At 40.0% G+C, this 17,332-nt stretch overlaps 1 protein-coding gene across 7 annotated transcripts in view; it reads right to left on the bottom strand.

Moving 5' to 3' along the window:
- Positions 1-315: 315 nt before the first annotated feature.
- The window catches only part of ELP2 (elongator acetyltransferase complex subunit 2), a 44,955-nt gene continuing 27,938 nt past the window's right edge, over positions 316-17,332 (bottom strand). For all 7 annotated transcript variants that reach the window (XM_001916080.6, XM_070220941.1, XM_014727704.3 and 4 more), the window contains 5 exons: positions 9,120-9,312; positions 7,546-7,667; positions 5,630-5,763; positions 4,972-5,085; positions 316-1,426 (listed from right to left, as the gene is read on the bottom strand). In XM_001916080.6, the coding sequence (XP_001916115.3) occupies positions 1,270-1,426; positions 4,972-5,085; positions 5,630-5,763; positions 7,546-7,667; positions 9,120-9,312 (720 nt within the window). In that variant the 3' untranslated portion in view covers positions 316-1,269. The remainder of the gene's footprint in view (positions 1,427-4,971; positions 5,086-5,629; positions 5,764-7,545; positions 7,668-9,119; positions 9,313-17,332) is intronic.

Genomic DNA, 17,332 nt, shown 5'->3' with positions numbered 1-17,332 from the left:
CCAGCATGGCCTGACGAGTGGTGCCATGTCCGTGCCCAGGATTCGAACCAGCAAAACGCTGGGCTGCCAAAGCAGAGCGCGCAAACTCAACCACTTGGCCACCGGGCTGGCCCCTATTATGCAGTTTTCTAAAATTTCTTAGAAAATTTTGAATTACATGTGTAGCTCACATAATATTTCTACTGGACTAGAAAAAACGGATAGCGCTGGCCTAGAAACTTCCATTTAGAAAAAATCCCATTTAAATCCTTTGGAAGGAAAATGTTGTGTTAGATAATAGCAAAAACTCCAAGAAAATCCTCTTCTTTCAGCACATTTATGATGTACAGTATTCATTTAATTGCCAATTTGCCAGATGACTCCATGTTCCAACAGGGTCAGGGCAAGCCTCCACTCCCACAGCAGTCTTCATAGTGCCTCTCACACCCTCTCTATAACCTCTCTCCACCCAACTCCCAAGCTTCCAGTCCTCATGGCCTGCCTCCCACACCTCAACTGGCCCACCCAACACTCTGTTTCTGGCACCTTCTTCTTCCCTCTGCTCTCCCTACTCATTCTCCCTGGGGGACATCCTTTACTCTCACGACTCATTTATGTGTCTTCACATAATTTCAGATGATTCAGAACTCCCATTTTTCAGCCCCTACATCTGAAGTAGAATGTCAGACATTCTACTTGAAATCCAACCCAAAGAGAAGAATGGACTTTTAAAGAATAAAGGAAAGGACAGCCTGTGGCTCAAACAATCGCCTGCCAAATTCCTAGGATGGTTGGTGTGTACTGGGATGGAGGGGTCAGGACCACACTTTGTGTGGTCTGTTTATTTACAAAAACTGTGAAGATAAAAACTGAGTAATCTGGGTTTTATTTCTTTTTATTTTCCATGTCTTCTCTTTAAAAAGGATAATAAATAATGAAATGTCCCAAAAGAGGGGCATATGAAAAGAGAAGGCCCAAAATAACACAAAATTAGGCAAATTTGGTCATAAGGAAAGAACAGAGGTTCTTAATCTGGGGCATATGGATGCAGGTCTGAATCCCTGAATCTCTGAAAATATGGGTGATGTTCTGAGGGTGTGTGCATACACAACAATTTTGAGAAAAGGGTCTATAGCTTTCATCAGATTTTAAAGGATCTGTGACTCAAGTACTATTGCTGTGACACTAAAAATGAAACTTGGTTAAATTATGAAGTGAAGAAAGGTTGTCTTTTTAGATGATAAATATTTTAAGACACCAACGATTATATGCTTGCAGTCATTAAGTCCATTACAGTGCACATCTGTTAACTTTGTATATCTTCACAGTGTGATCTTCACCACAACTTGCAAAGTGTAACCATTCAATGTCTTCCGCTTCATTCTGTTCAGTTTTTCCATTACTGTTCTTCCAACATAATTTTTTGATAGCAAGTGTGTGACTTTGGCTAAAACAAAGAGAGAGAAATCATGAAATGAATGTATACTATGACTAAAAATATTTTACCGGGTGCTCAACTACATGTTAGTTTAATCAGCATTGTCATGTGCCACGTAATGATGCTTTGGTTAACAACAGACCACATATACAATGTTGGTCCCATAAGATTCATACCATACAGCCTAGGTATGGAGTAGGCTATACCATCTAGATGTGTGTAATTACTGTAATGGAGGAAGAAATTTCCTTCACTCTTCTAGGTTCTTCTGGCTAGTCTAAGAATAAATTGACGTGAGACAGATTAACAGGAGAAAAACAAAAGTTTAACAACATGTATCTGTGGGAGAAACCCAGGAAAAACTAGTATCTCACCAAAATGGCCAAAGCCTTCACCTTAAATACCATCCTCAGCTAAAGACAAAAGAAGATGATGGGGGTGGGAGAGTCTGGAACTTCAAAGGGAAGGAAGGCAGTTCACACGTAGGTGCAACACTTGGAAAACAAGCATTTGTTTGTCCATAGAGAAACAGAAGAACACAAAGGGGAGACCAACAAACAGGCTTTTCCAGGTTCCTCCCTGTCTAGCACCTAGTTCATGTTATGCTAAGGTGACAGCTCACTTCCTGAGACAGGTTTTTTTAATCTGAATTCTTTTAGGTAGTTAAGGGGGAGATAAGAAAAACCTTAAGTCTTTTGTTTCTTAAAAATAACTTGCCTAAAATAATTCTCATGTTAAAGAGACACATTTTGGAGTGGCAGATTTTGTTCCACTTCAGTGCACTCTATGATGTTTGTACAATGACGAAATCGCCTAATGACACATTTCTCGGAACTTATCCCCATCGTTAAGTGATGCGTGCCTGCATGCTCAGAAACTATTAATTTATTAACCTAAATAGAAGTCAAACATAAAAATCAAAAGGTACAGGTTTCTAAATGCCCTTACTAGTATTTAAGAATTTTATTTTAACCTGGAAAAAATCTTTATTTATTTAACACTGTCAGACTAAATTATCTTACTTACTGACCAAGGACAGCACCAAAAAGAGTAAGACATAGTGAATTTCTGTCAAATTCTGTTTTAATGATCAGTGGAATTCATGAAATGGCTATTAAAATCAGTCTTTGAGATAACATTACTAATTGTGTTTCTTTTTAAGAATTCCAACTTTGCAACATATTCCAGAATATTTTATTCTTTTGAAAATATCTCTGTGACACAGATGGACTCTTACTCACATTTTTACTGCTGGGTAAGGAAAGACAAGTGAAAGAACTCGGGTCTCCAATGTGACCTCTAACTGCATGACCCTGAGCAAAAGGCTCATATTAATGCCCTCCCTCTCCCCCATGGCAGAGCTAGAATGCTACCAAACAGATTATTAATCAATCTCTATGAAAATATCCTATATAAATTTAACCTGCCAATTAGACCTCCTAACTAAAAATGAATAAAGTAAAAAACTTAAATAGGTTTTAAGGCAGTAAACACTGAAAACAATACCAGAGCACACAAATTATACTTTCAGGTGCTGAGAGTCCCTCTCGCCAGATGCACTCTCGGGAGCGAAGGGCAGGAATGAAATATAACCCTGAAGTAATGAAACACATCTGAAAGAGCAGCACACCAGAACCTATGCAGCCAAATCACCGTGAGTCCCTGCAAGTGGCCACTCTGGGACGTAAACACATTTCAAAGATGCTGCTGTGCCTCGATGTTTCCTGAAATCCTTCTAAAGGAAATGCTTCCACTTTATGCAGACTATGACTTGAGTACTGTCAACGATAGCTCCCCTTCCTCTGAAAATGAATTCCATTATTGAAAGCAGTCAAGAGTCATTTGGAGATGAGTTTTATAAATAAAATGAATGCCAGGCTTAAAAAAAAAGCGACCAAATGAGTCAAAGTATAAATGGTGTTGTAATTGGTTTTCTTGCATAACTAGCAAGTTAGTTCTGAACACAACTGCTAAAGATAAATTTAAAAGATATTTCAAGTAACAACAACATCACCGGAATCTCATTTTTATTGATCAATATTAAAGTTCTCTCATTTTATTAAAAGAATGATTTGAAGTAGTGCTATCACTGAAACAAGCATATATATAGTATATTGCTTTCCAAGGGAGTTACTTTGAGGGACAGTACTTATTTGTCTATCTAAGCTTTGAGATGGTATGTTTCTTTTTTTTGGTAATGTCCTTTAAATCTAGCAATTAACAGGTCACATTAAGAAGATATGGAGTTTGGGAAGCCAGCCTTAAAGGCAGTGTTCGCTTATAGTACCTTTGTATCTCATTACTAGAAAAAACGTTCATTTGAAAGGTACTTGAAATTTGGTAACTGGAATATTACAGTAACAATCCAAATAATATGTGTTAAGTCAGGAATTAGTTCCTGCAAATCCAAAGTCATCATAATGACTAAAAAAAGCCTTAAAATGAAAAACTCAAACTGTGTACATGTCTCCTGCCCATGCTTTCTAAGGGGCTTCCCGCCAGTGTCCCACATTTGGGCCACGGAAGCGGTCTGTACCAGGCAGAGGCAGAGCAGGCTCTGTGGGCTTGAGAAGGGAGGGGAGCCCAGGAAGAGAGAAAATTTCAAATGCCTAGAATATGGAATTTCATCAGAGTACTTCACTCTTTAGTAAGTCAACAGTATGAACTATTTCAACTGCTAAACGCAGCATCAGAGAGGTAGGAGAGAAGTCATGAGGGCAGCAGTAACAAAGGTAGATCTTGTTTTAACAAATACCGTTATAATGAGCACTGACATGCTTTGCTGACAAGGAGACAAGCTCCCCTGGATGAAATACCTTGGACAATACATGTGCTCACAAGTCTCTCTCCCTCAAGCCAATCATTCTCTTCATGATAATGTCTGGAATTGTATTTGAAATTCTATTTTGAACAGTATGGATAGATGAAGGTTGAAGAATTCTAAGAAAATCTGACAGAATGATGCTAGTGACTTTTTGAAAATTTAGCCATTTTTAAAGAATAACATGGGTTAAAAATTAGATTACAAACTGATCCCTACTGTCTGGGTGGGCGGGGTGAGGAGGAGATTGTAGTGGCAGGTGCTCTAAGCCAGCTCCGGTGGCAGACGTTCGTGCCAGGGCCTAAGGCCCAGGAGTGCTTACTGTGCTCGAAAGCAGCCATGTGGCTTGAGGGGCCTTCAACTGTTTGCTCCATTACAGGATAGGGGCTGAAATGTTCAAACACGAGATGCAACTACCAAAACACATTTTATAATATTTCAAAAGATTAAGAATCTACTGTAGTCATTATGAAAATCACTTTCATCTCAAATCTGTTGTCTGTAAAGACAGTATTATGCAAACGAGCAATCAGGTCAAGCAAACTTTTAAAAACTAAGTTCAATATAGTAACGAACATCAATGTCAACAGACTACCACAGAACACAGAGGTACTTAGTGGCAAGCACTATAGAGATGTGTGTCCCTCTCCATGCAAACGTGGCATAAAATTTGCAGCTAAAGACTCTGTGCTTTCTATCTAATGTGATGGAAGCAAAAATAGGAAGAAAATACCTTTGACTTGTTTCTACGCAGTGAGTCCAGTCATTGATTTCTGGAACTTGGTCAGTCTTTCTCCAGGTGTATAAACAAATCTTTCCACATTCTAATCCTACCGCAACAACATATCTGTTTTTAAGAGAGGGGGGAAAGCAGTGATTAATTTAGCACGGATTTCTGTTATCTCCATCATCACTCTAAAGTAGTTCCTCAGTGTTCCCAACTGTCCCTGGCTTACAAAGGACTCTGTTTAAAAGTGCCAGCCCAGGACACAGGGCACTGCTCTCCTGTGCCCTCAAGGAGTCTCCTCTCTCCATCGAGGATACACACAGATTTACCTCTGTCCTCTGCTGACAAAGCCCACAAGCCAGTGTTTCCCTGGCTGCCTGTAGGGGCCCTCATTCTACTGAAGACACTAGTTACAGAGAAAGTACCACAGTCCTGAATTTGGTGAAATAAGAACCTTTGAGCCACACTCCCAATCTCTATCTCACCACTCTGAATATCACCAAGTTCTATCAGTTTAAAAATTATGAGAAACATACACATTATGAAAAAAATAGTAACTCAGAAGCTAAGAGAATCCATGAATGAAAGTATAAGAGGGCTACATCTTAAGAAATTAAGTGGTCTTCTTAAAGAAAACATGAAGCAAAGCCCCGCAGAAACTGACCGTTGGGAAAGGTTAAGCACTGGGCAGATGCTGACAGCTGTCACAGCTCCACCCACGTCCAGGACAGAGGAGCAGGGGCCGATGCTGTGCTCCATGGAGTCATCGCTGGAGTCACACTCACCCCAGACAACCACCTAACACAGAGAGATCAAACCCTGTAAAGCTTTCTTCTTGCAAGGGTTCTAGCAACACATTAGAATCTCAATGGTACAGATAATGCTCTGGCATTTTAAAAGATGCATCATTTACATTTGTGTTCCAGGACTTCAGAACATTTCAAGCATCACAGAGAAGTCACGGTGTAGCAGACACAAGTCTCTGAGACCTTAACTACCTAAGTGCGTTGGTCCCAAAAAGGACTGTCCCTGCCCAGAGATCAGGGGGCACCTAGCATGCTCTTTACACTCAGGAAACCAGTTCTGATGGAGATTCTATCAATCATGTCCTCACTGAGGAGCTCATGTACCTCCCCAAATTACCACAAAGTGAATGGGGACCATCAAGTCCCTGGCTCTACCTCTACACCACCCACTGCTCAGGGAATCAGCTCAGCTGTCGGGAGGACCTAACCTTGATGATACCCCACATAAGACTGAGGCTTTCCTGGAAGTTCATGCCTCAAGGGGGTATGATTGGTCACAAAGAAATAGAGAGGGCAGTGAAGTAGGTAACAGTTACAAAAGGCAGGACGAAAGCATGATTCCAAGAAAAAGGCTCTGTCCAAGCAAGCAGACTGTGTTTCTGAGAATGTGCAGTGGATGATGCTTTGTCTGTTTCAGCCTGACGTATCCCTGAGAGCTGCAGGTGGACCATCCACTACTGGGCATGACTGTGGAGGGCAGAAGCAGTCCTGTTTCCTCAGCAGCTAGCAGAGCATAGGCAAACAAATGCCAGGAAGAAATGAACAGGCAAGTGAACAGAAGTGATGGTTCGAGGGAAGGGGTTTTCGGGGTTGACGTTTCAGTGTTTCACTGAGTGACAACATGCCGGAACTAGCTTTCCGCTTTGGTAATTTGCAGCATGACCACGACTGAGAGGGCAGGAAGAAGAAAGGAAACACTCAACTGCCTCCCTACCTCTGGACACAGGAACTGCAGAAAAAGGGAAGGACATTTTAAAGAGTATGAACACAGAGGAAAGACCAGAAGCCAGGGGAGCATTTCCCAGAGAACAGAGCAAGTGTCACGGTCAAGAATCTACTGCTAGTTAACTTGTTTTGATTTTTTCAAAGCTTGGGACATTCACATAACATTGCTTCCTCTATTGATTAAAAAAGCAATAATCATTCATTTCAGAAAAAAATTTTAATTCATAAAAGTATGATAAATAAAAGTAGAAACTGTTTTTCCCCTTATGCTCCTCCATCCCCTCCTACTCTCCTGGTCTGTTACACTTGACCCACTTCATTTACCACTTTTCTCCCACTGGGGCCATCTGATGAAGGTTGTATCTGAAAGGTCTTCTTTTCATAATTAATATTTCAGAGAAATGTATGTATAGAATTTAACAAGTAAGAAAAACCTTTTTTATGTATGCATATGAAAAACACAGAAGGGAAGACACAAATTGATTTTAAAAGCTGTATCAGGGGGCTGGCCCCGTGGCCGAGTGGTTAAGTTCGTGCGCTCCGCTGTAGGCGGCCCAGTGTTTCGTTGGTTCGAATCCTGGGCGCGGACATGGCACTGCTCATCAGACCACGCTGAGGCAGCGTCCCACATGCCACAACTAGAAGAACCCACAACGAAGAATATACAACTATGTACCGGGGGGCTTTGGGGAGAAAAAGGAAATAATAAAATCTTAGGAAAAAAAAAAAAAAAAAGCTGTATCAGAAAGTCAGGATTACATGTTTTCTATCCAAACATATCTGTAATATTATTTTACATTTGAAAAAAATATTAAATTTAAAAAATTACCTTTTTGTCCCGACTCCCAGTGAAGAAATACTTGCCATCAGGACTCCAATCACAAGACCAAATGATTCGACTGTGCACAGCAGTGACTTTGTTGGTGAAGGCAAAGAGACTGAAAACTGCGTCTGAAAGAAGCACAGATGCACTACTCACAAAGCAGAGAAAGCTGTTTTCACCTGTTAGAAAGTGCCCCATACAACATGTAATTCAGTAATCAACTTATGTATGCTGACTTCTGCAACAGACCAAGGCCAGACAGCTGAAAAGGCTATGGGTATGCAGTTATTTTTCTAGTAGGGAATGCTCTCCAGTGACTGATGACAAACATCTTCCAGACACTTAACTAAAGGTTGAATTTACGCCTATGGAAGAAGCTTGAAGCAATTTAACCTTATTCAGGAAGTAGCCAGATTTGCATATTAAGCTATGGGAAAAAAGTACCTTTAATGTACCTTTAAATAACATTAAAAGAAAAAACTTTAAAAAATTTTTTCCTTTGTAGGATTTAAATGTTAGGTAACTTCTAGCCCTTATATGGACTAAACTTAAAACATAACTGCTTATGATGAGAGAAGAGGAATGTATCTATTAATCCATAATCAATAAAGATACAACAAATTAATTGACATACTATTAGTATCACTTTAACTTTTCAAAAAGTAAGTTGCATGTTAGGAAATCTCTAGTTGTAAAAGAAATCAGTCTGTTCTAACACACACCGCTCAGTATGTCATAGTCCCTGGTACTCTCTAAAATGCAACAACCTAAGGAGCTAGAAATATCACAAGATCAAATTGCATGCAGGTTATATCAACTGAAAAATTAAAACAGGATTAAACAACACAAAGATACTTTAAACACTCTCTAGATTTTACCCATTCAAAGAAACTGGGGCAATAGGAATAGGCCATTGCTGCAACAACACAAAGCTTTTGTTCCTTTTCTTTTTTTTTTTCCTGATTTCTCTCCCCAAATCCCCTCAGTACATAGGTGTATATCTCAGTTGTGGGTCCTTCTAGTTGTGGCATGTGGGATGCCACCTCAACATGGCCTAACGAGCAGTGCCATGTCTGTGCCCAGGATCCTAACTGGCGAAACCCTGGGCTGCCAAAGCGGAGCGTGTGAACTTAAGCACTTGGCCACTGGGCCAGCCCTCCTTTCCCAATTTCAAAGCGACAAGTGGGTAAGAAAGACAATGGTCCTTTTAAGTTTCATGATTTAATTGTATATTCATTATTCCTGTCTCATAAAATTCTAGCTTAGAATATGCCAACCATTTGGTTTTATGGTGGCATTCTGTAACGATATGAAAAATCTAAATTTTCCATATACAGATTTTTATGTTTCTTTAACTGAGATGTCTGAACACATGCCATCCTGACTACATAATCACAAGGAGGTCACCCCAAAGACCACTTCCATTTAAATCTTACAGGGAAGGTCGAGTCTTCCTCAGTTATCACAGAACTTTGAAAGACTTCACAACCACAAGATCTGCCATTGAGCAACAGCTGCTCAATGCGGATAAAACAGACACTACTGTTTCACTAATAATTCCCAATCAGAAGTTGTTTTACCTAACTCAGGTGAGACCGTGTCCTGCCTTTTCCACAGTGACCAGGTTCGATCTCTGGAAACAGCTAGTAAGAACCTGTCGTTAGGAGAGAAGGCCATCTGCGTGACAGTCAAACTGTGGAAAACTAAATTCTGCACCTGTTTCCAAGATGTAGTGTTCCAAAGAATGATAGCTGCATGCTCTTTCTTTGCTGCCTGTAGGACAGAGATGAAACAATGAAGCAATTTAAGTAGAAATACACTGAAAAGAAAACATTTTTCAAAATAATATGTTGTTTGTATAGGTATATTTTATGTATCTGGTAAATGCAAAAAAAAAAACATTCCGAGGTGATACACACTACAACCAGCTGTAATCTCTGGGAAGAGGAAGACTGGGATTAGAAAAGATGAATCATCAGAAACTGACACTGTAATCATAATGTTTTAATATTTTACAAGAAGAATACATTTGTGTATTAATTGTGTAATTAATAGTTTAGAGATTTTCACTTCCGGTCAATCTGGAGTAACAGAAATCAGATTCACTCTCTTGTGTGAAAAAAAACAAAAGAACAGACAAAATACATGAAATGATGGCACTCCAAAATATTAGGTATCTGGCAACAAACAACACTGATCCCTGAGAGAGAAAATAAATCACAGAGCAGAAAAAAAAGAAAAAGATAAAAACAAAAGAAAATCATTGAACTCTATGATAACTTGAAGTGGATAAATATAGGTGTAACTAGAGTCCCCAAAAGGATCAAAAGAAAAAATACTCAAAAAGATAACAGCTGAAAAAATTTTCACATTTGATGAAAACAATAAATCCATAGATTCAAGAAGTTCAATAAAACCCAAGCACAAGAAACATGAATAAAACTGTACCAGCAATAATCAAATTGTTTAAAACCAGTGATAAATATAAAATTGCAGTTGGAGGAAAAAGACCCATTACTGAGGAAGAAAGAAAAATTACAGCAGACTTCTCATCCACAACAATGCAAGTCAAATGAAACAGAGCACATCTTTAATGTACTGAAAGGAAAACCAATGATTCTTTACCCACTATAAACAGTGTTCAAAAATGAAAGAGAAACAGGTTTTTTTCAGACAGGCAAAAGCTGACAAACTTCATGGCCAGCAGAACTGAATTACAAGAAATGTTAAAGAATATCCTTTAAGCAGAAGAAAAATGATATCTGATAGAAATTTTTTTTAATTATTTAAATCTTTTAAAAAGATAACTGATGGCTTAAAGCAAAAATAATAATATATTGTGGGACCTCTATGAAGAAGTAAAATACACAACAATATCACAAAGGAGGGAGAAATGAATGTATACTACTATAAAGAAATAATGCAGTATTATATGAACGTAGATGGTGGTAACTGAAAGATGTATACTATAAAATGTAAAGCAATTAATAAAACAACACAGAGTTATATCTACTAACCAAACAGAAGAAATAAAACGGAATCATAAAAAGTAATCAAGTAATACAAAAGAAATAAAATGGAACAAAGAACAGACAGATCAAATAGAAAACAAATAGCAAAATGACAAATTTAAATCCAACTATATCAATTACTACATTAAATGCAAATGGTATAATAAATGCCTCTATTAAATAAAAGATTAACAGGATGACTCAACTACAGTTGTGCCCCGTTATCTACAGGGGATACGTTCCAAGACCCCCAGTGGATGCCTGATATTGCAGATAATTCTGAACCTTATATATACTATGCTTTTTCCTAAACATATATACCTATAATAAATTTTAACTTATAAATTAGGCACAGTAAAAGATTAATACCAATAACTTCTCTTTAATATATCCAAATTGCCAGCATCAGTACCCTTGCACTTTGGGGCCCTCATGAAGTAAAATAAGGGGTACTTGAACACAAGCACTGCAATACCGTGACAGTACCCATCTCGGTTATCAGATCAACTAAGTGACTAACGGGTGGGTAGTATATACAGCATGGATACTGCGAACAGAGATGATTCACGGCCAGGTGTAATGCAGGAGGACTGCGCAAGATTTCATCACGCTACACAGAACATGCAATTTAAAACTTATGAACTGTTTATTTTTGGAATTTTCCATTTAATATTTCAGACTGCGGTTGACCGCAGGTAACTAAAACTGCAGAAAGCAAAACTGTAGCTAAGAGGAGACTACTGTACATGCTGTCTCCAAGAAACCACTTGAAATGAAAGAAAACTCAAAAGCAAAATGATGGAAAAAGATATATAATTCACGCACTACTCAAAAGAAAGCTGGAGTGGCTATCATAACATCAGACAAAGCAGATTTCAGAGCACAAATTATTACCAAAAATAAAAAGGGTCATTTGATAATGATAAACTAGTCGATTAATCAAGAGGACACAATAATCATAAATGTTTATGGATCTAACAACAGAGCTTCAAAATACATAAAGTAGAAACTGATTGAACTGCAATGATTAACAGACAAATCCAAAACTATAGACAGAGATTTCAAAATGCCACTCTTAAGAGGCGGGACCAAGATGGCGGAGTGAGTAGTCTTCTTTGTCTCTCCCCCTTCGAATCTACAACTAATTGGACATTCACAGGTTAACAAAGGATATCCAGATAGCTTCTCAAGATGCCTGAGAGACCCGTGCTGCTATACATCAGAAGGCGGACGGACTTCCCCCCTGGAGGAGGTGGAAATAGGTGAAAACTCTCCGATCCCTGACCCCCGGACAGCCTAGTACCTGCAAGAGGCTCTCTTCCAGCGGACTCCCCCATAGCATCGCCACGCACCAAGGGCAGGAGTATGCACTCACCAGTGGAGCGATGGTGGAAACAGGTGACTACAGCCCTACCTAAACCCCCCACGATTACACCTAAGTCCAGGCAGAAACTCCAGGGTCCCGCACCCGCCGGCAGGGAAAGCCTCTGCTTGCCATTAGCAGAGAGGCGCCGCGCAGCATTCAGAACACCGGGAAGCTCCCAAAGAGCGGATTCCCCGGCAGGGCACCAGCCCGCCAGCCGCTGCCGGGTCCACGGACTCTGGCTGTGCATGGGATGGTACAAGAGGTGCCCAGGGTTCCTGTGGATGTGCTTGGGGGCTGGGTGGAGCTCCAGCGTCTGGCTCCGCGGCCCAGGGGGAAAATCCAGGGTCCTGCACCCGCCGGCAGGGAAAGCCTCTGCTCGCCATTAGCAGGGAGGCCCCACACAGCATTCAGAACACCAGGAAGCTCCCAGGGAGTGGATTCCCTGGCAGGGCACCAGCCCACCAGCTGCTGCCGGGCCCACGGACTTCGGCTGTGCACGGGACAGTGCAAGAGGTGCCCAGAGTTCCCGTGGATGTGCTTGGAGGCTGGGTGGAGCTCCAGCGTCTGGCTCCGTGGCCCAGGGGGAAACTCCAGGGTCCCGCACCCGCTGGCAGGGAAGGCCTCTGCTTGCCATTAGCAGAGAGGCGCTGCCCAGCATTCAGAACACTGGGAAGCTCCCAAAAAGCAGAATCCCCAGCAGGGAACCAGCCCACCAGCCACTGCCAGGCCCACGGACTCTGGCTGTGCATGGGACGGTGCAAGAGGAGCCCAGAGTTCCCGTGGGCGTGCTTGGGGGCTGGGTGGAGCGCCAGCACCCGGCTCCGCAGCCCAGGGGGAAACTCCAGGATCCCACACCGCCGGCAAGGAAAGCCTCTGCTCGCCGTTAGCAGAGAGGCCCTGCCCAGCATTCAGAACACCGGGAAGCTCCCAAAGAGCAGAATTCCCCGCAAGGCAGCAATCCGCCAGCTGCCGCCAGGCCCACGGACTCTGGCCATGTCCCAGAGGGGGCAAGGGGCTCCCAGAGATTCCGTGGGAGTTGTTTGGGGCTGGGTGGAGCTCCAGTGGAACAGCTACGTGGCCCAGGGGGGAACTCCAGGTTCCCACAGCAGCCTCAGCAAAGGCCTCTGCACAGCACTAGTGCAGAGGTCCCAACCGGCAATCACAAGGCTGGAAGATCCTGGGGCAAAAGCAGCACAGCTAGGCGAGCTAACGACAGACTGCAGAAGATACCCATAGCTCTGCTGGGACCTATAGTGGACAAGTGCGATCTTGTCGGCTCTGACAGTGACAGAGCTGCGATTATAGGTGATCCTGCTCCTGGCTGCTGGGAAAGCCCATAACACCGCTGCAGACCCCAAGGAGGGAGCGTGTCTAAGTGGTCTGCAACAGTAGGCACCAGCAGCCTGACAACCCCTTGCAATTGCCACCACAACCAATGAGGGACCCCACAGGACCACTGTGACTACGAGGAGGGGCCCAGATCCAGTCAGTAACAGCTGACAGGGTTCCTGGTTGGTGCAGTCTAAACAGCTGCTCCCCCCCACACCAGTTGCAACAAGTGGAAGCAGTGACTAAACTCTATCTCTATGCAGAGGCACAAATCCATGCCATAAAGCAGTATGAAAAAATATATTAAGTCTCCAGAACAGAAGGAAAATGATAAGTACCCAGAAAACAATCCCAAAGACAATGAAATCTATAACCTAAATGACAATGATTTCAAAACAGCCATTATTAAAAAACTCAACGAGTTAAAAGAGAATTCAGATGGACAAATCAATGAGTTTAGGAGCTATGTCACAAAAGAGCTTGATACTATAAATAAGAACCAATTAGAAATACTGGAGATGAAGAACACAATGGAGGAGATTAAGAAAAAATCTGGACTCTCTGAACAGTAGGGTCGATAATATGGAAGACAGAATTAGCAATTTGGAGGATAGGAATATAGAAATGCTGCAGACAGAGGAGGAGAGACAACTAAGACTAAAAAGAAATGAAGAAACTCTCCGAGAATTATCCAACTCAATTAGGAGATGCAACATAAGGATTATAGGTATCCCAGAGGGAGAAGAGAAGGAGAAGGGGGCAGAAGGCCTGTTCAAAGAAATAATAGCAAAATGCCACTCTCAATAAAACCAAAAGGATAAAGAAGGCTTGAACAATACTATCAACCAATCTGATGTAAGTCATATTTTCAGAACACTCCACCCAACAGAAACAAAATCCACATTCTTTTCAAGTGAACATGGAAATTTACCACAATTAAATGTCAAAGGATTCAAGTTATCCTATGTTCTCTGATCACAACAAAAATAAATTAGAAATCAGTAACAGACAGATATATTGAAAGCACAGAGTATATGGAGACTAAATAATAATACCTTTCAAAATAACATCTAGGTTAAAAATAAAATCAAACAGAAATTAGAAAGTATTTTTAACTGAATGAAAATGAAAACACAACATATCAAAATTTGTGGAATGCCTCAAACAATACTTAGAGAAAAATTTATAGCACTAAACACCTATATTAAAAAGAAAGATCTGAAATCAATGGCCTCAGCTTTAACCTATTAAACTAGAAACAGAAGAAGAAACGAAATCTAAGTAAGTAGAAGAAAGGAAGTAAAAACAGCAAAAATCAATGAAATAGAAAGAAGAAAAACAGAGGAAAATCAATAAAACCAAAAACTGGTTCTTTGAAAAATATCAGTAGAATCATTAATTTCCTGATCAACTCCCAGAACATTCCACCGACCAAAAAAAAGGAAAAACAAGTGTGAGAGAACACACAAATTGCCAATAGCAAGAATAAGAAAGGTGATACCACTAGAGATTCTTCTATTCTAGTATTTTCAGATATTAAAAGGATCATAAGGAAATATTATGAATAACTTTATGCCAATAAATTTGACAATTCAGACAAAAGGGACAAAGTTCTGAAATACACAAACTACCATAGCATACTCAAGAAAAACTGGATAACCTAAATAGCCCATATTTATTAAAGAAATTACATTTGTAGTTAAAAACGTTCCCACAAAGAAAACTCCAGGATCAGTTGACTTCACTACAAAACATTTAAAAGAGATAAATACCAATTCTACATAAAACTCTTCCAGAAAATTGCAAAGGAGGGAATATTTCTATGAGGCCAGCATTACTCTGAAACCAAAACCAGATGAAGCCCACTATAAAGAAAGAAAACTACACAGCAACATTCCTCATGTACTATACATAAAAGTTTTCAACAAAATTCAGCAAATTGAATCTAACAATACATAAAAAGATAATATATCATGAGCAGGTGGGGTTTGGTTCCAGGAATGCAAAGTTAATCATTTGAAAAATCAATGTAACTCACTGTATTAATAAACTAAAATAGGAAAACCATACAACCATTTCAATAGATGAAGATAAAAACGTTTGACAAAATCTTACATCCATTCCTGATAAAAACTTTCTGCAAACCAAGAACTGTAGGGAAATCATGCAACTTGATAAAGAAGAGTCACAAAAAAATCTACAGCAAACATCATTCTTAATGGACAAAGACTGAATGTTTTGTTCCTGAGATGAGGAATTAAAGCAAGGATTTCTGCTGTTACCACTTCTATTCAACATTAAGACATCCATATGGGAAAGAAAGAGAGAAAACTTTCTTTATTCACAGGCAACATAAGCATCTACGGGGAAAATCCTACAGTACCTACAACAAAACTACAAGAACTAATAAATAAGTTTAGCAAAGTTGCAGGATATAAGATCAATATACAAAAAGCAACTGTATTTCCCTATGTGAGCAACAAACAATCAGATATAAAATATATGAAAAACAAGGATAAACCTGACAAAACACGTGTAAGACCTGACACGGAAAACTACAAAACATTCCTGATAATATTAAGAAGTTAACAGTGGGAAAAACTAGGTGAGTGGTATAACAGTATTCTAGGTACTATCTCTGCAACTTTTTGTTAAATCTAAAGTTATTCTAAAATAAAAGGTTCACCAAAAAGAAAATCATTCCTGAGAAAAATTAAAGACCTAAATAAATGAGAGGCATACTGCATTCATGTGTCAAAAGACTCAACATTGTTAAAATTCTCCCCAAACTGATATAGAGATTTGATGTAATCCCCATCAAAATTCCAGAAGGGATTCTTGAAGACACTGTCAAGCTCCCGAATTGCTAAAGCAATCCTGAGAAAGAAGAACAAAGCCAGGGGCATCACAATCCCTGACTTCAAAGCGTACTACAAAGCTACAGTAATCAAAACAGAATGGTACTGGTACAAAAACAGGTGCAGAGATCAATGGAACAGAATTGAAAGCCCAGAGATAAAACCACACATCTATGGACAGCTAATCTTTGACAAAGGAGCTGAGGGCCTACAACGGAGAAAAGAAAGTCTCTTCAACAAATGGTGCTGGGAAAACTGGACAGCCACATGTAAAAGAATGAAAATTGACCATTCTCTTTCACCATTCACAAAAATAAACTCAAAATGGATCAAAGACCTAAAGATTAGGCCTGAAACAATAAGTCTTCTAGAAGAGAATATAGGCAGTATACTCTTTGATCTCAGTTTCAAAAGAATCTTTTCGGACACCATAACCCCTCAGACGAGGGAAACAATAGAAAGAATAAACAAATGGGACTTCATCACACTAAAGAGCTTCTTCAAGGCAAGGGAAAACAGGATTGAAACAAAAAAACAGCCAACTAATTGGGAAAAAATATTTACAAGTTGTTTATCCAAAAAAGGGTTAATCTTCATAATATATAAAGAACTCACAGAGCTCATCAACAAAAAATCAAACAACCCAATCAAAAAATGGGCAGGGGACATGAACAGACATTTCTCCAAAGAAGATATATGGATGGCCAATAGACACATGAAAAGAGGCTCATCATCACTAATCATCAGGGAAATGCAAATCAAAACTACACTAAGATATCACCTTACACCTGTTAGAATGGCAAAAATATCCAAAACCAAGAGTGACAAATGTTGGAGAGGTTGTGGAGAAAAAGGAATCCTCATACACTGTTGGTGGGAATGCAAACTGGTGCAGCCACTATGGAAAAGAGTATGGAGATTTCTCAAAAAGTTAAAAATAGAAATACCTTATGACCCAGCCATCCCACTACTGGGTATCTATCCTAAGAACCTGAAATCAGCAATTCCAAAAGTCCCATGCACCCCTATGTTCATCGCAGCATTAGTCACAATAGCCAAGATATGGAACCAACCTAAGTGTCCAGTAACTGATGATTGGATGAAGAAGATATGGTATATATACAAAATGGAATACTACTCAGCCATAAAAAAGGACAAAGTCATCCCATTCACAACAACATGGATGGACCTTGAAGGTATTATGTTGAGTGAAATAAGCCAGACAGAGA

The sequence above is a fragment of the Equus caballus genome, chromosome 8 (genome assembly GCF_041296265.1).
Source record: "Equus caballus isolate H_3958 breed thoroughbred chromosome 8, TB-T2T, whole genome shotgun sequence".
Lineage (NCBI taxonomy): Eukaryota > Metazoa > Chordata > Mammalia > Perissodactyla > Equidae > Equus > Equus caballus.
The sequence above is the reverse complement of the archived record's forward strand: the minus strand, read 5'-3'. Positions and strand labels throughout refer to the sequence as shown.